This window comes from Raphanus sativus, chromosome 4 (assembly GCF_000801105.2).
Source record: "Raphanus sativus cultivar WK10039 chromosome 4, ASM80110v3, whole genome shotgun sequence".
Lineage (NCBI taxonomy): Eukaryota > Viridiplantae > Streptophyta > Magnoliopsida > Brassicales > Brassicaceae > Raphanus > Raphanus sativus.
In genome coordinates, this window is record NC_079514.1 from 20,837,647 (window position 1) to 20,858,971 (window position 21,325).

General features: G+C 36.9%; 1 protein-coding gene and 3 long non-coding RNA genes across 6 annotated transcripts in view; 1 reads left to right on the forward strand and 3 right to left on the reverse strand.

The window, feature by feature from the left end:
• Positions 1-19,319, reverse strand: part of LOC108850276 (uncharacterized) — a 33,789-nt gene extending 14,470 nt beyond the window's left edge. The window contains exons 1-7 of the mRNA XM_057008053.1: positions 19,307-19,319; positions 18,984-19,064; positions 18,706-18,765; positions 18,513-18,609; positions 18,053-18,105; positions 17,831-17,932; positions 17,634-17,734 (exon numbers count right to left, since the gene is read on the reverse strand). Coding sequence (XP_056864033.1) covers positions 17,634-17,734; positions 17,831-17,932; positions 18,053-18,105; positions 18,513-18,609; positions 18,706-18,714 — 362 coding nt within the window. The 5' untranslated portion in view covers positions 18,715-18,765; positions 18,984-19,064; positions 19,307-19,319. The remainder of the gene's footprint in view (positions 1-17,633; positions 17,735-17,830; positions 17,933-18,052; positions 18,106-18,512; positions 18,610-18,705; positions 18,766-18,983; positions 19,065-19,306) is intronic.
• Positions 6,682-7,545, reverse strand: LOC130511565 (uncharacterized). Its single transcript, XR_008945069.1, has 2 exons — positions 7,152-7,545; positions 6,682-7,077 (listed from the first exon to the last, which is right to left on the reverse strand). It is a non-coding gene; the product is annotated as an uncharacterized LOC130511565 (long non-coding RNA).
• On the reverse strand, positions 9,240-10,349 carry LOC130511564 (uncharacterized). Of its 2 annotated transcripts, none has more exons than XR_008945067.1 (3): positions 9,738-10,349; positions 9,506-9,569; positions 9,240-9,422 (listed from the first exon to the last, which is right to left on the reverse strand). It is a non-coding gene; the product is annotated as an uncharacterized LOC130511564 (long non-coding RNA). The 2 variants fall into 2 exon arrangements; XR_008945068.1 differs by having other exon boundaries at positions 9,849-10,348.
• On the forward strand, positions 13,231-15,655 carry LOC108854846 (uncharacterized). 2 transcript variants are annotated; one of them, XR_001949961.2, is made up of 4 exons: positions 13,231-13,676; positions 13,947-14,379; positions 14,655-14,763; positions 15,030-15,655. It is a non-coding gene; the product is annotated as an uncharacterized LOC108854846 (long non-coding RNA). The 2 variants fall into 2 exon arrangements; XR_008945065.1 differs by having other exon boundaries at positions 13,947-14,763.
• Positions 19,320-21,325: the final 2,006 nt, after the last annotated feature.

Sequence of the window (21,325 nt, forward strand, 5' to 3'; positions counted from 1 at the left end):
TTTTTTAAAACTCGAAACATAGTCAATACAAACCTTGAGTTTCTACTCACACTTTCTCAACAAAGATCGTGATGATCAATAACATTTTAAAATTTTATTACAACCGTAATATTTATACATAGTTATCCTGGGTAACATTTAAAGTAATTAAATCGAAAGTAAAACTTAAAAAAAAATTTGAAAGGGTTAGTAACACTAAATTTGTTAGAAATCACCAAAAATATAACTATGAAAAAGTTTCTTAACACCAGTATATTTGGTATAACTAACAACGAATCTTTGGGAGAGAAATGAATATTTCGTTTGGCGCCTAATATTTTTTTTTCAAACCAAAATTTTGAAGAGTTCCAAGAGGATTCCTTTCCATTCCTTTCTCTCGATTCCTCTCTCTCTCTCTCTCTCTCTCTCTCTCTCTCTCTCTCTCTCTCTCTCTCTCTCTCTCTCTCTCTCTCTCTCTCTCTCTCTCTCTCTCTCTCTCTCTCTCTCTCTCTCTCTCTCTCTCTCTCTCTCTTCTCTCTCTCTCTCTCTCTCTCTCTCTCCTCTCTCTCTCTCTCTCTCTCTCTCTCTTCCTTCTTCTTCTCTCTCGGATTCCTCTCTCTCTCTCTCTCCTTCATTCCTTTTTCTAATTTGTCAATGCTCATGGAGTTCCAAGAAGAATGGTGTCACTCTTCTTTCCACAAAAGCATGGAAACAACCACTTGGCCAAGCTTGATGGATAGTTTGTTTTTGTTTTTGTTTTTTGTTTTTTGTTTTTGTAAAGTTTGTTTTTGTTCTTCAATTGATGTATAGTTAGTTCCTTGTTTTGTTCTTCAATTTATGGATCTCAAGATACAAATTGTCTTTTTGTGAGCATTTTCAATTTATGGATCTATGCTATTTTAGGTAAAGTACATAAAATACGTTAGACAAAAGATTAATTAAAGTACATAATCCGAAAGCGTTCAGATTAATTAAGTACATAATTCCATCCGATGAACATAATAAAAAGAAACAACACTAACATAATAAAAAAAAACAACTACTACTTCAGTTCTTCTTAGATCATCCCTTCTTTCCCTTCTTCTTACCCTCAACCGTGGCCAACCTTTCCTCAATGACGTTCTGCCTCGCCAACACGGTCTCCAGCTTATTTCCAAGGCTTTTCACGAGCTTGACCAAGTCCTCCAACATCTTCTTCTGTTCTGCCACTTCTTCAAATGGCGCAACGTCTTCAAGGACTGCCTGTGCTGCTGCAGTTGCTTTCCGAGCTTCCATGTCTTCTTCATACATGTCTTCGAAAAAGACTGTGTATCCTTCATTGATACGCTGAATCCAGCTGTCCACAGCAATATCAGGCTTGTCGTTGTCGTCATCCTCTTCCCATACATCAGCCAAAAGAGCCTTTTCTTCATCATTCAAGGTAGGCACGATGCTGTCGATTTCCCGTGGCTGACAACAAAGATTAATTAAAAACAGTTCTCATAGTTTTACCTATCTAGATTACCTAGTTTTACATAGTTCTCCAAGTTTTACCTATCTAGAATACCTAGTTTTACATAGTTCTCCCAGTTTCACCTACTTTATATCCCGATTACGAATGAACTTGGTAGGAAGAAGAACATGTACCTTTATCTTATCCAGTTCTTGATTAACACTTGATAGAGGAAACCCGTTCATTTCTGTCTTTTTGAACTTTGACCGGTACATCCTCGGACATTCTGGATCAGCTCCTTCAACCGGTTCTGTAAACTTAACTCCTAGTGGAGGTATTGCCTCGAAAGCAAGACGCTACAAAACCCACATTAAAAGTCAAAAAAACAATACTAAAAGTTAGATAATTTTCTAATTTTTTTATTACTTACCTCTAGTGGAATACAGAAACCCGGAAGTGGCCATAGCGTCTTCTCTTTCACCAATCCTCCGAAATGATCCATTGTGTGAGAGATCTCCTTAACCATATAATCAAAGGAGTATCTCCCCCATGGAAAGGTCTTGCAGTATCCAAGATCATCGACAGCTCTTTGGAAAAAATCCAATACATCATTGGCTCCAGGACTGACTTTCGTTTGGGCACAAACAACACTTCCTAAAAAGAACAGAACCATCATCTTCAGCGCGTCTTTGTGGCCTCCCATTGCCAACAGCTTTGCTTTCACATCCTCCAACCTTGTTGATTCGCCGTTCTTGAAATGACGCTTCACAAATTTCTTTTCACCAAAATCCTTGTATCCGAGAGGATAGTTGCGGCAGTTTAGGCCTGATATCAATGTGTGTTCCCACAGCCCATAACGGATGGGAACACCATTGACAACAAACCACACTTCTCTCATCTTCTGAACATCAGCAGTATGCAGTAGCAGCATCCACATTCCCTGAACCTTGTGGTTTGAACTCTTCTTCTTCCTCCTCCTAGTGAACTCTTCTTGGGCTTTTGCATCCAGTTGCTTGTGGAACAAGTGACAGAATTGTGGATGCTCCTGAAACCACCTCCTCTCCGAATTAGTTGCCTCTGGGCTCAGTGACAAAAACGTCTCGATAACGTCTGCTATCATACATCTTGTCCCTAGCTTGATTTGTTTCTTGTACTCCGATACATAGAAGAACATCCTAGTTGGCTTGACTGCCTCGGTTTCCTCAACTTCCTGCAATTAACATGTAGTTGTACGTCAGTGATTCAATATTGTTTTACCAAGTTATACATAACTCCTATATCCATAACTCCTATTATTCCTTATTCGAGTTTAAGTATTACTAGTTTTATACTCCTAGTTTTCTTTGTATACCTAAGTATTACTAGTTTTATCAATAATGTTAGTTCTAGCAGTTGTAAGTTAGACTCCCTAGTATTACTAGTTTTTAATTCCTTAGTATTACTAGTTTTACAGTTGTTCCATACAGTTATACTCATAACTCCCTAGTTTTCCTTCACCATAATTGATTCCTAAATTCTAAATTCTTACCTCATCCGTCTCTCTCTCTTCTTCGATCTCTGGTGTGGACTCTGGTGCTGATGTTTCCTCCTCCATGTCTTTATCCTTGTCTCCTAAAACCTCGTCACCGTTTACATCCGATGCAGACGCATCTTTGCCATCTCCGCTTTCACGCGCCTCGTCCTCTCCACTTTCATGCGCCTCATCGTCCTCCTCGGAGCCTTCTTTCTCACCATCACCGTCTTCCTCGCCGTCCTTTGTTCCCTCGATGTCTTCCTCGTCGGAGCCTTCTTTCTCACCATCACCGTCTTCCTCGTCGTCGGAGCCTTCTTTCTCACCATCGCCGTCTTCCTCATCGTCCTCGCCGTCTTCCTCATCTTCCTCGCCGTCTTCCTCGGCGTTTTCCTTTCCGTCTGGGTCGCCGTCTTCCTCTTCTTCTTCCACATTAGCTTCCTCTTCTTCTTCCACTGACGGCGGAACTGGCGGAACTTCAGTTTCCGTTTCCGGCGCACCTTTGTTCCCTTCAGACACAACAGCCGCCGCAGCTTCCAAGAGGTAGTTCATCGGCACCGTCGAAGATTCTTCCGCCGTCTCCTTCGTTTTCACCGTTTTTTTCTTCTTTGTCTTACTCTCTGCTTCTTTTCTCGGAATCTCTTTCCTCTTCTCTCCTCCTCTTGTTTCAACCATCTTCGATCTACGGAACTTCCCAACCAAAGAGAGAGCAAGTTGAATGGAACGGAAAATTGATTTGGGTTTCTAGCGTTTGAAAATGGGGAAAAGGGGGGGGAAGAAGGCGGCACAAAGAAATCGAAGAAACTGAAGGGTTTATGGAAAACTGTTAAGTAAATAGATGGATGGAACCGATTCAAAATTAGCTGAACCAGGTTGATTTGGTTTGGTTTCTTCGATTTATCAATGATTTATGGTTTAGGTTTCGCTCTTCAATTTAGATCGGTTATAGCCGAATAGAACCAGGTAAAACTCGTAAATATGTCAAGTTTCCTATGGTTTTCTTGTCTTTTACTTATTTTCTCACTTAAATATTTTTTTTCTTTTTCTTCTGTTTTAAAACAGGTCCTTCGAAGATTGATGTTCGAGATATAGGGGCAGTGGCGCACTTGTTCCGATAGATGCAGGACACAGACCTCGAGCTCTCTCTCTTCTCCGATTGACGAAGACTTCGTGCTCTCTCTCTCTTATCCGATAGACTCAGACCTCAAGCTCTCTCATCTCTTCGTCCTCGAGCTTAGACCTCTCTTTGAGCTTCGACCAAACCCATATCGAGCTTTCTCTTCTCCTCCACAGACGACGCCTCTCGAGCTCCCTCGTCTCCTCCATAGACGCATCTAGAGCTCTCTCCATTTCCAACGCATCTCAAGCTCGCTCTCCTCCTCTCTCAAGCTCTCGACCCTCTCTCCATTTCCAACGCATCTGGAGCTCTCCATCTCTCTCAAGCTCTCGACCCTCTCTCCATCTCCAACGCATCTCAAGCTCGTTCTCCACCTCTCTCAAGCTCTCCACCTCTCTCTTGAAGCTCATCTCATCTCACTCTCTCTTAAGCTCTCTCCTTTCTGGGTTTTGTTTTCTTACTACTGTTTAGAATGCTAAGTGTTGTTTCTTGTCTATTGGGTATTGTTTTGTCTGAGAACCAAAGTGTTCTTGTCTTGATAAACATTGATCGATATATTTTTATCTGTTTTTACCGGAACCCTTTGTTCAAATAGTGGTCTGAGCTTCTGGTCTGAGCTCCCTCGTCTCCTCCACAGACATCTGGAGCTCTCCATCTCTCTCAAGCTCTCGACCCTCTCTCCATCTCCAACACATCTCAAGCTCGCTCTCCACCTCTCTCAAGCTCTCCTCTCTCAAGCTCTCGACCCTCTCTCCATCTCCAACGCATCTCAAGCTCTACACCTCTCTCAAGCTCTCGACCCTCTCTCCATCTCCAACGCATCTCGAGCTCTCCATCTCTCTCAAGCTCTTCATCTCGGTTCGTGAGTTCCTCTTACATAAAGCTCATGTCTTTGTTGGGTTTTGCTATTCATATGTTTGATGAGTTTCTCTTGTTTGGTGTTTGCAGGTCTCAAGCTCTCCCAAGCTTCTCTCACTCAAGCTCTCCCAAGCTCACTCTGTTTCTGGTAAGTTCAACAACTCAAGTTGCTTTTGCTATACGTCTCGTTTGTTGCTTTTGCTATACGTCTCGTTTTTAAGTTCCTTGTTTGATGCCGTAGTGTTGAGTATCAGACTGTTTGATGTGGTTGCTAGTGATGTCGTTTATGGTTGTGCTTGATGCTAGTGATGGTCTCTTGTGTTGTCTTTGCGTTTGGTTCTGCACTTCTTCTATCAGACTGTTTATGTCCTTACTTGTTTGAACTTTTTTAATCTTCTTCTTTCTATCTCTGTCTCTCCACAACTCTGTATTAAAATGATACTGATTTTGATGTTCTTCTCTGTTGCTATATGTCTCTCCACAACTCTGTATTAAAATGATACTGATTATTCTTTTCATGATTCTTTTTCAGGTGAAAGATCAAACCTACTTCCTCTCACATCTCTCTCTCTCGATCTCCAACGCATCTCTCTGTTCTCCGATCTCGAGATTTCTCTCTTTGAGGTAATAGTCCCATTCTCTGTTTGAAACCTGTCTGAAAAAATTACTTAAAACGCCCATTGTATGAATATGTGCATTTGTTGGATGCTCGCTTGAAGGAAGCATATTCACAACACGTACAGTGAGAATATTCACAACACGTACGGCTCTTTGCCTAAACCACCCGCAGCTGCTCCACTCTACCGTGCGCTTGGTGATCTCTTTCAAAGCCAGCGTATGTTATTTACTCACAATCTACCTTTTGTTAGTTCAAAGGCTGTATTATAAGTACTGATGTCTTATCAATCTTGTTGGTATGGTTTCTGTTTGTACTTCCGAGACTTTGTCTCATTGACATGAAAAGAGCTTGTTGCATTACCACTGTACTTAAAGTTTGTTCCTTTTCTATCTTTTTTGCAGGCTCTCTCTTCTCAAGCTCACACTCTCCAGCTCTCTCTCTCTCTTCTCCCACGCCTCTCCAAGTTTACGGTGAGAGACTCAGCTCTCTCTCTCAAGCTCACACTGTTTCTTGAGACTGATTCAGATGATTTTTAAAGTCGTGTTCTGTCTCAAGCCTCTATACTGTTGCTTGTATATAAGTCATAAACTTCATGTTCTCATTGCTTAATCTTTCTGTTTTGTGCAGGTCTCAAGCTCTCCCAAGCTTCTCTCACTCAAGCTCTCCCAAGCTCACTTTTGAAGATGGCTAAAGATGTAAGGCTCTCTCATTAGCTTAATCTTTCTGTTTAGTCTTGTCTCTTATACGTATGGAACTGCCTGGTTGTATGCACTACAAGAAAAATCGGTATTAGTAGCATCCGAAAAACGCTATTATAGAGTTTTCGTAGCGTTTCGAAGAACGCCGTGACAGCCGCAGCTATAATAGACCTCCCCTCTATCATAGCATATTTTCGTGTGCTATAAAAAATAATGATATTGTAGCATTGATCGTATGCTATATTAAACTATTTTAATAGCGTCTTATTTTTGTTATTACATATTTTTATATGGCGTTTTTCCTGTGCCATAATATATTTTATAATGACACAAATATAACGTTATAGTTAAAAATTAAATAATAAGAGATTAAATTTATTAATTTATTAAATTAATTAAATTAATTGATTAAAACTAATTAACTAAAAACAAATGATTAAAAAATCAAGAATTAATTTATAAACAAAATAAATAAATTTCATTTTATTAATTATAATCTGTTTACCAATAAATCAGTTTACACACTGAACCAAAACAACACTAAAACAAAATTGGTTAACCGTAAACCAAAATATTAACCAAAAAAATTAACCCTAAAAATCCCTAACTCTTCGCTCCATCTCCGCCTCTTGCCATAGAGCTTCACCTCCGCCTCTGCTGTGCTCTTCCATCATCCACCATCATGAACTCCTCCAACAATTCTCCTTCCCGTGTCATCGTCTCACTGTCTTCCTCCGCTTACAGAATCTGACACATCTCCGACTATACTCTCTCTTCGACTCCGGCTAGTTCCGACTCCGGTGATAAGATATCTCCTTTGAATGGCATCGAGACAAAGACAAGGACTTTCTATGAGAATATGACCTACACAGAGATAAAACGAATCCATTAAACCTAGACTAATGAATGTCGCAGTGTACACAGAGACTATGACATACACGGAGATAAAACGCCGTCGCCTCCACGGCTGGTAACCTTCAGGCTTCGGATGAGGACAAACTCCAGCTGGTAACACCGTCTTGCTTAGTCTAATCCATGGATTATGAGTTTAAGGTTTGAAGAAGAAGAAGCAAAAACAATTGTCGTGTTGGTTGGTTTCGAGAGAGAACAAACAGATGAATGAAGAAGAAGAAGCAAAAAAAAATAATAAGTAAAATAGGATGAATGGAACAAACACAACAAGAGTCAATCTTGTCCATTGATTTAATCTAATCCATGGCTAAGATTTGCAATCCATACATATTATGTTTCGACCAATCAGAACGAAGGACGGAGATCACAAAAATATAGATTCTGAGCCTTTGGATCAAAATCAATCAAAGGCCCCAAAAAAGCTAACAGAAATTGTCTTTTCATTTATTTATAATTATTTAAAAATGTATAACTCTAGATAATTATGTAACAATTAAATAATACATTTACAATTATAACTAATAATGATATAAAGTTAACAAAATGATTAGATTTCATTTTTATAAGCAATTTTACGTTAAGTAAAACTAATAATATAAAATTAACAAAATGATTAATAAGTTTAGAGTTTGGAATATAGTGTTTTGGGTTTATATTTAGAGTTATGTATATGGGTTGAGTTTTGATGTAGACTTGAAGTTTGAGTTTAAAATTTATATTATAAGTTTGAAAATATTAGATTTGTGATTTTGTATATAGGACGGGTTTTAGGGTATTAGATATACGGTGTAGATTTAATATTTAGTGTTTGTGGTTTAAAATAGAAATCTAAGATTAAATTTTTAAAATTATTTAAATTTGATCTTAAGTTTAAGATTGAAGTTTTAAGAAACTAACTTCAAGTGTTAGGGTTTAGGGTTTGAAGTATGATACAAAGTTTGGATTATATGTTTAGAGTTTAGATATGCAATTTAATCTAAATATAAAATTTATATTTTATTAAATTTCCAAAATACATAATTTTAGTAATATTTTGTAATGGTATTTCATTAGAGTTAACGATATTTTTATTTCCCAATCCTCTAAAACCCCTAACTTTTAATAGATGTAGGGTATGTAAGTATGGTTTGGAATTTGAAATCAAATATATAGTCAAGATTAAGTTTTCTGAAATGACTAAATTTAGAGTTTTAATTCAAGTTTAAAAATATTATTGTTGAAATTTGTATTTAGGATATAGGCTTTGAGGTATGTATTTAGGGTTTAGGGCATGTTTAGGGTTTAAAACTTAATGTAAAAATGTACTTTTTCTTTCTTTTTCTAGTTTATTATTAGTGTTAGGTTTTCTTTTTATCATATTACTTTTTGTGTCATTTTTAGATTTTATAATGAAATATTTGAAAGTTAGGGGTTTTAGAGGATTGAGAAATAAAAATATCATTAACTTTATAAATATAAATGATAATCTAATTTTTAAACATAAATCTGAAACATACATATATTAAGTACTCGTCATCAGACTTGTATCCTTATAAGTCCTTCCTAACCTAATCATTCAAATAAAAAATCAAAGAAACTAACTTAATTCTAGTAAAAAAAGCTTCTCGCTCCTCAGCTTCTCTTTCTCAATGTCCTGAAACACATAAAACGAAACCATAACTTTCACACTGTTATCCAAGAAAGACAGCAAGACACCCAAATAAGAATTGAAGTTACTGAATAAATCTATCCCTAAAAGCTTTGTCATTGTTCCAACTAGACATAAATTTATCAACCTATTGAAAATACAAGACACAGATTTATCAACGTTTACAGAATCTCACAAGGACACGACAAGTGTGGAAGGAGATTTAACAAGGGCAGAGTAGTTACTGATACATCCTTGTATATAAGTGATTATCAACAATGAATTTAAGTCTTTGAAGATTATTAGAGCAGAGAAAACTAGAAGGAGAGGCTAAAAAGAGTAGAATCATTCCCCTACACAACAAACACCATTAAAGTGACAACCTTTAGAACTCAATGAACAAACAAAGCCACTGAAAACATATAGGCATCTACAAAGCCATTTCATATAAACAACAAATCTACAAAGAGATATGAAAGAGACTTGCCTGATTATAGAGCAACTCCGAGTCTGTTACAGCAACCACAGAGCGAAGATTGTTCTGCAATCTGGAGAGTGGGATATTGTAGATGTACTAATAAGAGTACTTGGTTCAATTGCTTTGAAGTGGATGGTATAATAACTTCACAGTTCATTTGCTGTACTTCTCAATGTCCTCCTTGTTTCCAGCCTGTCAACATGAAAATGGCTACTAAGGCTATGCTCTTTCGGTAGTAAAACAAGTAACTCGACAGGTAAGTAAGAGTGACAAACCTCAATAGCACCACTCAAATCTGCAGTTGCATCAGGTCTCTTGGAGTAACTGAATCAATAGTCCCTAAGTGAAACATTTAGAGAAAAGAATGTGACTTTTCACTTCTTCAGTCTACTAAACTGTCAAACTGCAGAGAAGCTTTGCGAGGAAACAGAATCCTAGCGAATTGGATTTGAAAGCAAATTATACAGAGAAACAACCGATGATGGTGAAATCCAAATAAAATCATACCCGACGAAGAAGAAGAATCAACGGAACTTGAAATAGACAGAGAAGCAGCGATGGAGAAATATATATGAGATCGAATCGAACAGACAGAGAGAGAGGCGGAAGAAGTTCTACCCGTCTCCAGGCTCGTAGCTTGCCATCTCGTCTTCTGAGACCGGATAGAATTAGTGTTCTCTACTTCTGCCATTGAAGAGTAGCAGGTCTTCTTCACCTCCAACGTCTAGGGTTTCGCAGAAGCAGAGGCTTGGGATTGCCAGAATAGAAGCGTCGCCGGAGCTGTGCCTAGTCTGGGTTTGAGATCAATACATCGAGTGGAAAAAGAATTGACCTTTTTCTCTAGACATGAATGATTTTTTTTTTGTTGAGATGAAGAAAGGACTTGGCAAAAACAAAAAAAATCCCAAACACAAAAAGTTTTGGTGTGAAAACCAAAATTTCCCAAAGTGTTGGCGGTTCAAAATGTTACCAAATAAAAACAGACTCGAAAGTGGGTTTTTGATTTCCCGCTTAATGAAAATCCGGTGTAGCGTTTATTTAATGGTATGATAAAGTTAGGATCTGAGTTTTGACATTTTTAGTAGCAGTTCGAGAATTCGTGCTACCGCGAACTGCTACCAATACTCGTATTTCTTGTAGTGATGCTTTAGGTTGTATGGAACTGTTTTTGAGAATATACTTATCTCTTGTCTGTTCTTTTGTGTTAAAGTTTATTGAGAATTGGTTGGTGTGTTTTAGACTTGGACTCCCGAGGAAACTAGGTATTTTTTTCAACTGTACGCGGAAGAGAGAAGAAAAGGAAATAAGGGTGCTACAGGCATGAATAAAGTAGGGAAAAAGAACATCATGGATGCATTTGAGCTGAGGTTTAAGAAGGGATTTTCCGGTTGGAAGAGGGACTTTAAGAACAAGTACGACACCAGTAGGAAGAAATACATCAAGATTAAGACGCTGACTCAAAACAGGACAGGGCTTGGGTATGACAACATGGGAAGAATTCTCATGTCAGATGATTGGTGGAATGAACGTGAAAAGGTCAGTTACACATTCTCTTATGTGAACTTAGCTATTAAGTGATTATTGGTCATTGCTTGTATGCTTGTGACTGATCATTGCTTATTTTTTGTTATACAGGAGTGTCCTGGGATTAGAAAATCCGTGTGCAAAGAGATTGACAATATAGATATGTATGAAGCAGAATTTGGTGGTGTAGTAATAACTGGAGCTGAAGGATGGAGTGCTCAACATGGAGAAGCAAGTTTGAACTCTAGAGTGGGTGGAGATGATGGTGATGATGAGGCTGATTCTCAGCCAGCAGCAGAGCCTCAAGCATTGGAGACAGAAACTCAGCCACCAGCTCAGACACAAACCCAACGCCAAACTCAGCCAGCAGCTCAGACTCATTCCGGCGGAAGTTCAAGAGCAAAAAGAAGGCGTACGGAGAAAGACATGGTTGTAGAAGCTTGTGACAAAAGGACTGATGCTATTGTGGTGAAGAATAGGATAGCGGAGCAGATGTTGGAGCGTGAAGAGAGACAGAGAATGGAGCGTGAAGAGAGACATAGAGTGATCTCCTTTGAGAATGTGCTAGAGATTTTGTCTGTACTTCCCGGAGTGGAAGAGTGGTCGCCATTGTATGAAGCATCAATGGAACTGCTTATAGATAGTGAAGGGAACCGTAGGGCCTTTGTTACAATGAAAACATATGAAGCTAAGATTAAATTTCTAGAGCTTAGGACTAAGATAAAGCGTTTTGATTGACTAGTATGGAGCTTAGGACTAGTATTCTTTTGTGATCTTGTTGATCTGATTCTTATGAGTCTTTTGTTATCTTGTTGGTATGATCTCTGTATGAAACTATGCATTTTGTGGCTTTATATATATATGGAACTTAATTTTAAGTTTAGTATGGTCGCTTGTTACTTTTATTACATGAGCTTGTTGTCACTAAAACTGTTACTGTTATATAACATGGGACTGTTTCTGATTATGATTATATTCAATGTTTTGCAGATGCTTGAAAGATGGATATTGGAAGATGAGGATGGTGATTATGATGATGAACTTGGCTTGTTTGATGTGGCAATTACTGAGAGAGTGAGTCATCGAACAGATAGAGGAGCAGGATGGCGTTATGTTCAACAACTTATGTATGAATCTGATCAGCAGTGCTATGACATTCTTCGGATGCATCAGAGAACTTTTAAAGCTTTGTGTAAGTTGCTAACTGAGCAATATGGATTGAAAGAGTCTCACAATGTCTACCTTGAGGAATCTGTTGCAATGTTTCTTGAGGTTGTTGGTCAAGATAAGACTAAGCGGGTTATTGCTTCAAGGTATCAAAGATCATTGGATACGGTACAAAGGAAGCTTGATGATGTCTTGAGTGCTCTTCCCAAGTTTGCAGCAGATACACTAAGACCACAAGAAGGCGAGTTTGAAAGAGTAAGTCATGTTGTGAGGAATGATCGTCAGTATTGGCCTCATTTCAAAGATTGTGTCGGAGCACTTGATGGAACGCATGTCCCGGTTCGTCCTCCAAGTCAGAATGCAGAAGCATATAATGGTAGAAAAGGAGTTACAATGAATGTTCTTGCTATATGTAACTTCGATATGAAGTTCATATATGCAAATGTCGGAGTACCTGGTAGAGCACATTATTCAAAGGTCTTGACTCATTTTGCGAGGAATGAGGCTTCTTTCCCACATCCTCCTCCTGGAAAGTATTATCTAGTTGACTCCGGATACTCGACCAGGACAGGGTATCTTGGTCTGCATCGTAATATGCGATATCATATTGGTCAATTTCGTAGAGGAAAAGCACCAGTTAGTGCACTAGGGCTGTTTAACAAAAAGCATTCAAGGCTGCGATCAGTGATGGTGAAGAAGAAGGTGATGCTGGTGGACATATTGAATATGAACCGACAGGTGATACAGCAATGGAAGCTTTGCGTGATAGCATCACAAATGGATGCAGTAGAGGCCGTTTACCATATTAAATGTTTTAGTTAATGATTAAATTTTTTCTTTGATTATAATTTTGATTATCATTTATATGTTATAGTTATTTAAGACTTGCTGTAATATTTTTTTTATCAACCAACTTAATTTCATGTTTCTTTTATCTGTAACACATATTTGCCTTATTTGTTTCAAGTGCTAATTTCGAAAATTAAATGTATGATTTAGTTTTATGACAAAAATATTGTTATATTTGTATATTTGACCAAAAAAATATTACCAAGTAAACATAATATTTTTATGGATGTAAATATATTTAAACTATATTTTATTTATTTAAAAAACAATGTTACAAATTTTTAAAAATAAAATCTATAACACTACTAAAAGGAGAGTATGAAACTCCTTTAGAGTGTTCACGTCCTTTAATTAAATCAGCCAATAGGAAGAGAGATTTCAACCACGTCAGACAGGTTTGATCCAAATCTATGTTTTTAATTCTTAAAAGTCGGGTGGGATTTTAAAATCTGACGAAATCAATTCTCTAAGCCCCATATACGGTCCAGGTGAAAAACACATGACAAACCAATCCCCCTTCGCGATAAAAAAAAACCCCAATCCCCCTAAAATTGTCCATCGTCTTCTCAGCTTCTAACTTCGTCCAATCTCCGTTACCCAACCTCCTCTACAGTCAAACGTTTGCTTCAATCTCCTCTTAATGGTTTCCTTTCACCTCCCCTCTTTCTCATTCTTTATATACTGTTTTTTCTTTCTGTTCTACAAACCAAAACCCTAGAACCTGCTCTATTTAAGCTCAAGCCATGGCGATCAAAACAAACGGCAAGTTCCCTGTCTCCTCTGCCAATGATCAAGGAGTTATGTTCTTCAAAATATCTCACCAGGTCCCACGAAACCCAGTTACACTACCTATCTGAACCCAATAAAAAGATCCTTATTGGTCTGGAAATGCTCCTCAACGAACAGGTTCGGAAATTCTCCAAAATTTAGTTTCCCCTGATTTTATAAACATCTTTGTATTTTAGAGTATATCTTTCATTATTTATTTTCTTCTATTACTTCGGTCTTTTATCAAATTTTGTATGTGTTTTTTGGGTCGTCTATCAAATTTTCTATGTTAATATATGGTCTCTGCTTCTTTTGTTCAAACCTTTTTCGGACAGTTAGAAACCATCCGTGCCTGAGTATATATAATAAATGGGCGCAGTCACTCATGTCTGTTATTTTTTTTTGTAGGAGAAATATATATGTAAACATGATTGATTTGAGATTACTGAACTGGTCACTCCACCACCATCTCTAATAGCCGGAGTAGAAAAGGATATTGGGAGATTAATACATCTAAAATTATGGTGGTGTTCTGTGTTGTACATCTCAGCATCTCGAGATATATATATATATATATATATATATATATTCACTAAAATGTCTTTGTTTGCATGCCAAAGAGTATTGTGTTTGTTTATTTGCTTATATGGTTCAGGTGTACTATATTTAGCTCTGATTTCTATAAAATCCTTAAGTTGTTTGGAATTTCCTTGCAGTTCTTCAACTAATGTTGCTCATATTTTGGTTAGTATCAGGTACCTCAATATTGACACATCTGGAAGGTGAGCCAGGTTCTGATGTCTTATCACAGCAATAAAAATTGCTAAAAAGAGTAGGCTTTGTAATGCTTCCTTTCGATCTTTAATTACTAGAGAAGAAAGATGGGATTTTACATCATGGGTTTGTTCAGTTAATCTAATTGTTATTTTGTTCAACCGTGGATGTTAGGGTATTCAACTATAATCATTTTTAATTAAACAATAGTCTTGAAATAATTTATCTCCTGTCTACTCTTTGCTTGATTCCAAAATTCAAATTTGCGGTCTTCCATATGGAATTCATGTTGCAGTGTTGTGATAAATTGGTTCCAATATATATTAAATTGTATGGGATCAGGCATGTGCGGAAGAAGAGCTCAAACAGAGTCGGTGAAGCAGCAAACCAACATGGAAAAAAAAACATATGGTTACGGAAAGCTTTAAATTGAAAAAGGAAGAAAGTGTTGGTAAGTGAATATATTTGTAATTTGTAAATGAGTCGCAAGAATTTTTTCAGAGGGAGAACCACTCATATTTGCTCGACTTATTTGTTGGTTTTTATTAAAACTGTTTTTAGAGACTGTCAAGTCTCAGGTTGGAAAATATTGCATCTATCAGTATTAATGATTACGTATATAAGGGCACAATTTTGGGTTTCGTCTTTCTTTATTTATGTGAAGTTACATTGGTATGCCTTAAATTATCTACATATTTTACTCGCTTTTACCCGCAGATGAGAGATTGGATTTAGGTGACAGTGAACCAGGGTTTGATGCTGATCATGAATATGGTGAAGGGGAGTTTGAAGAGAGAGAATTGAAGCAGGAGGAACATGGGTTGGTTAATCAGATGGATGAAAAACTTGAGGAGGAAACAGAGGCCGATGAAAATGCAGGTGAGTTTACCGACGACATTGGGAGGAGCTAGAGTGTCAAAGTAGTGATGTGCATGCTTATGATGAAATTAAGCGTGGAGAAGCTGTTGATGTGTAAGAAGAAAGAGAAGAACATCATGATGTGCTCCATGAAGACGCTCGCTTAAGGAGTTTGAAATATTTGTTAGAAGCTTGGACAAAAGTACTACGGAAGAAGTTTTGAGAAAGTGTTTGTCCTGTGGCGAAGTGACTGAACTAAAATGAGGATTATAATGAAATGCAAGGGTTATCATTAGGCAAAATGAGATATCCGATAGTAATCTTCTATACTTAAGTATTAGATCGAGAGTTTGTGTAACTTTATAGTGTACATAATGCTCTTGGTCATCGTATGTTCAACCAGTATGTATAAGGATTGACCATATTTAGGCAAGCCTATGCATGGATTGACCATATATTATCAAATCTGATGTTCTTTTATTCTTTCAATTTCTCATCGACGAACATGTACAACTTCATGTTTTTCTTCTCATATATAAAAATTTATAAAAGTCGTAATCTATAACACCAGCATACAATTTTATTAAATTCTGTAGATGGAATAATGATATTTTCTGGAATAATCTTTATGAAACAAAACTATTGGAATAATAAACCGTTGCCAAAAAAAATTATGAGAGGCACATATGTTAGATTACGATAACCATGCACAACCTGGTTAATGTAATTTAAATAAATACATTTAGTTACACATCAAGCGAACAATATATTTTAATATATATAAATACTATTGGGTTTATCTTACTTTTTATATGCATATATATTGTCTACCTATCAAATTTTTATATAAACATAAATTAATATATAAGCCTAAGAAAATCTGGCCATAATATAAATATAATATAATTAATGTATTTTACTTTAAATAGAACATACTATAAAATAACAAAACAAGATAAATAAGAAAAATTAATAAAACAATGCTAGAACCAAATGTATTTATTTAATTTACATTAACCAGTTGTATATGTAATGTTAGAAATTCCTTCTTGCTTACTACTAGATGTTCCTATTTTCATATAGTTTTTGCACACACATATGTTGTATTGGTTCTGTCATTGCTTAAATTTTTTGACCTGGTTATATGGGTGTGTCATGCAGAACAATGGTCACTTGCTAGGAAGGTGATAAGATATTTGATAACTGTAAATTTAAATTTGTCTTGAATTAGAGAAGACAACTGGTTATTTGATCAGTTTAGTGATGAGATAAAAGTATTATCAAGCCATCATAAAACACTACACTTGCATGGTTAAGGTGTTGGGTGAAGCAGAGCTATTGGAGAAAAACGGAGCAATGATAAAGAACATATATAACAGTGGAAGAAGCTACTTTTTTAACCATCACATGGTGGCCCAGTGGTAAGCGCCAAAGAGGAAGCGCCCTGGGTTCGACATGCGGTGGCCACCGGGGCTAGCGTTAAATCGCAAGAATACGTGGGTTGCCGTCGGCCTCGTGGGATTAGTCTGGGCGAAGCCTGGGACCCCCACGGTTATCAAAAAAAAAAAAAAAAAAAAAAAAAAAAAAGCTACTTTTATGTGGAGCTCTTTTCTTTCTATATAACGAGTTTGTTTTTTGCAGGAAAAGACACACTAGATTCTCAGAACATCAACAACATTTTCAATGTCAAGTATTATCTGAATCATGTGTTTGGTGGACAAAGAGGATCGTTGATACTTCAAGTAGCAAGAAATGACATTGTACAGGCTCAACGAGAAAATATTTTGATGTTTACAGAAGAAAAAAGAACAAATGAGAGTTTTTGTAAAGCATTTTTTTAAGATTTCTTTTTCCATATGCAATTGGTTGGAGACTTGGAGTCATGGAAGTTAAACAGTGTAAGTTTGTTCAATAGTTTAGAATTAGAGAAGTAAGCTTAAGTTATCACCACTTACTTATGTTTTGTAAGCTTCTACTGCAAGTACAAGCTATCAATAATTTAGAATTAGAGAATTCTGCTTAAGTTATCACCACTTACTCCTGTTTTGTAAGTTTCTGCTGAAAGTACAAGCTACATATAATGATTAATTTCAGTTATTTTACCAAATTAAACAATTCAAAATTGCATATTTGTTTAATAATTTATATAGTTTATTCATTATAGTAGTCAAATACCGACTCTATAATAAACTAAATAAAATTAAATTATATAAGAAAACCCGAGCGTAGCCCGGGTAAAATATCTAGTATGAATAAAATGATAATAGCCGCAGCGTCTATCAAACGAACAGTACTTAATTCTGCTTTCTGCGTCAGCGTCAGCGTCAACTTCCGGCGTCTTCGAAACGAACAACAATCAGCGTCGGCGTCTATGAAACGAACATCAGATAACGAGTTTGACGTAGCCGCTGACGCCGACGCTAACGCCGACGCAGAAACCTGCGGCAACCAAACGAACAGGGCTTTGGTGTATTTGTGTCTTCCGTTGCTGCTGCGTTTGTATCCTCAGTGGTCTGTAATTGTGGGTCCGTACTGATGGATAACATCGAAGTAACCAACAGAGTCTGCAAAGAATCGGATTATTTTTCTTTCAGAATAACATCAAGGAGATGTTTATATCAAGTATAAAACCCCAAATGTAATGATTTCAAAATCTGTACCTTTTCTAAAGCAAGAGCAAGCTTAGAGAGCTTTGGGTAAATACTCCTTGCAGCCAAAAGGATATGTTGAAGACAAATAAACCAATAAGCTCTGTGTGGTAGCTTTCAAAACAATTACGAGAGGAGTCAACTGATCTTTGATTTTTAGACTACGTAGTGGTTTAGGAACATGATATATCCACCATTGAACGTAAATCACGATTAGCAAACGTATCTACTTACCTCACAGAGTCTCTGCAGTGTAAATGGAGGACCTTCGTCGAAACTAAGAAGGGCTGCAAAACAAGACGAGAACAAAAAAAAAACATGCTTTAAACAGAGTTGTAAAAGCATATTATAAAAAACTGAAAAGGGTCAGGAAAAAAAAACAAAAGCAGCTTAAACAACTGGATTGCAAAAGCCCTGACACAAGTCTCAGCATATGTTTCTCACACTATACGATGATACGACACTTCATTTCATTTACGCACGCTACTTTCTTAATTCTTTGCAGAGCGTTTATTGATAGTAACTTTGAGGAAAAAGAGAATGAGTCAAGTTATATAGCTCGTCTATTGCGAAATAGATGGATAATGATTGACGAGATAAACCCCTACGCAAACCCTCTTTCTCCCAGTTTCAAACTCTCATCTTTTTTTTGGCAACCAAAGTACGATTACTAATAAAGTGAGTAGATATTGACCTTCATCCAATCGAGTGACGAGCACTGAATATGTTTCTCCTAAGGCTTCCTTTTGCCGTTCGTCCGTCATTTTTGCCTCAGGATATTCTGACAGAACCTTTACAACGCACGCACCGTATAGATAGTCAGATACTGTCCGTAATCATGGGGATGATATAATAATATTGTATTCAAAGCACACAGCTAGTAATACCTGGAACATACCTTCTTCAACCACCACGAAAGCATTCCCTTTAGTTTCTCCCAGTCCTGCCTGTAGTAAGTATAACAAGGTAGTCAACTAGATGTAGGTAGCAAGCAATACAGAGAGATGAGACCCTATAAAAAACCTAAAATTACTCAGAAAAATAAACCCACTTGTCAATCCACTTAAACTCTATGCAGCGATAATACAAAACCGATAAGACGCCAATTTTTTTTTTAAGTAGAGAATTAATAAACCATGAATGCTCTCATAGATGTGGTATTTACCAGAACTTTCCGGTAGATGCTACTGCTTCTAATGTGCACTTTACTTCTTCCTCTGGCATTTCTGGTTCCTACACAGCCACTCTGCAAGAAGAGCACAGAAAGGAGGTACTAGGAAATTATGAATGCTCACACAAACACACAGAGACAGATACACCAATTGGAATCATAACATTTTGTTTTTTCATATACACTTCTAACTAGCTTTAGCATATATATATATATATATATATATATATATATATATATATATATACACTTTGGGTAGTAATCAAGAGGACAAGCAAGCAAGCGAGAGTGATGGAAGAAGGGAAAGCAAAACGTACGGATGCTCGGGCTTTTGAGGAAGTAGGGCGTTATCCTGCCGTGGAGCACCATCACGGGGAGGAGGAGGGACGGAGGAGGTAGTTTCATGATCCGATGATGATGATGATTGATGAGCAAGAGTTTTCAATTTTGCCCCGACCCGAACCCACCCCAAAACTAATTTTCTTTAGAGCATTTTCATTCCCACTACATATTTTATTGAAAAATTGTCAAAAGAGAACATAAAAACAACTGCATTGTCCCTTTGCCATAAATCACTTTTTGGTATGTTTTGGACTTAGATACCCCTGAATAACTTTAAAAAATCATATCAATTATTTTAACAGTCAGAAAAATATGGAAAATAATCAAAATGTATATAAACAAGTAACTATCGTATGAAAAATAATTTTATAGACTAAATATTATTATATCAAAATATCATACTTTGATCTACGGACAGAAGAAAATTTAATCTACCAACTACGGGCCGTAGATAGTATATTCATTAAATAACTTAGTTATCTACATCTGGTAGAACAATTATATCTACCATTGTACACTTCTCTACCATCGTAGAAACATTCAGCTACCAGTAAATACATTTCTACCATGGTAGATTTATTCAGCTTCCATTTCCCTTATTTCTGGATTTCGGTTGATTTCATTAAATATGTTTTCTAATATATCTACTAATGTATGCTTGGCATTTTCTACCAAATTACTCTACTCTACCGTGGGCGGGTTATGCAACCTACTGTTTTATCTACTTTCTACGGCAGTAGAAGGTATATTCTACCAAGTGCGAAATGTATATTTTCCTAAAATCTCTCTAAAATCTGTTTAGAATATATTTTAAATAAATACTTTCCTTATTTTTCGTGTTTCCTAAGTTAGTTTTTTTAAATAACGTGTTCTCTTCTTCATCCTCATCGATCTCTTTTTTTTCTTTAGAAACCATCAAAATTTTTTGAATTTCTTGTTGAAGAAGATGCATATTTATGCTTCTTGTGGGATGTGGAAGTTTGAATCCCAAAAAGGGTGGGGATTTGATGTTGATATGAAAAAACGAAGCAGAGTACTGGTTTTGGAATTGACAAGTTCCTTTGAAGATCTAAGGATTATGGTTTTCAAGGATTTTGGAATAGACGAAAACGATGTCGAGCTTGAGTTAAGCTGCCTACCTATGGAGTTAATCGGCACCATCGACTGTCCCCTAGTTATCATTGAGAATGATAGACAAGTCAAAATTTTTCTTACATATGTATGTGGAAAACCTTCGACAAGGTTGTGTGTGTCTATTTCGCTTATGCATGGGAACAATGACAGCATTGGCGTTGATAAGGAGGAATCTAACTCGTCTTTCAGAGAGGTCGGTGAAGCTTCCTCGGTTTCAGCTAGAGATGACAGTGGTAGTTCATCTGATTGTAACGCGAACGGCTCGGAAGAAGATGATCATCTCGCCATACGTGGAAAAGATGATGATAGGGGGAAAAGTGTTCGATTTTCTTTGATCGATGTTGTGAAGAAGGGTGAAACGTTTCAAAACAAGTCGATGTTGAAAGCAGCGTTGGAAATGTCAGCTATGAAGCATAACTTCGATTACAAAGTTGTGAAATCGGACAGAAAACTTTGGTACATTCGATGCATTGACAACCATTGCAAGTGGAGTGTTCGTGCTACGGGTTATCAGGATCCACATATTTCATCATCAAAAAATATGTGGCGGATCATACATGTGCTGCGTCGAGTATGAATAATAGTGGTCGGACAGCTTCTGCAAAAACTATTGGCAGTATAATAATGCATAGATATGATGGTGCGAGATATCTAAATCGTTAGCATGGGATGCTCGTGAATTTGCAATTCATGTGGTTCGAGCTATTCCGGAGCAGAGTTTTGGAAAAATTCCGAAATATTTGTACATGCTGAGGGAAGCTAATCCAGGAACACAAACGTTTTATGAAACTGATGTTGATGGTAAATTCCGATTTCTATTCCTTTCGTTTGGGCAATCAATACGAGGTTTTCACACATCC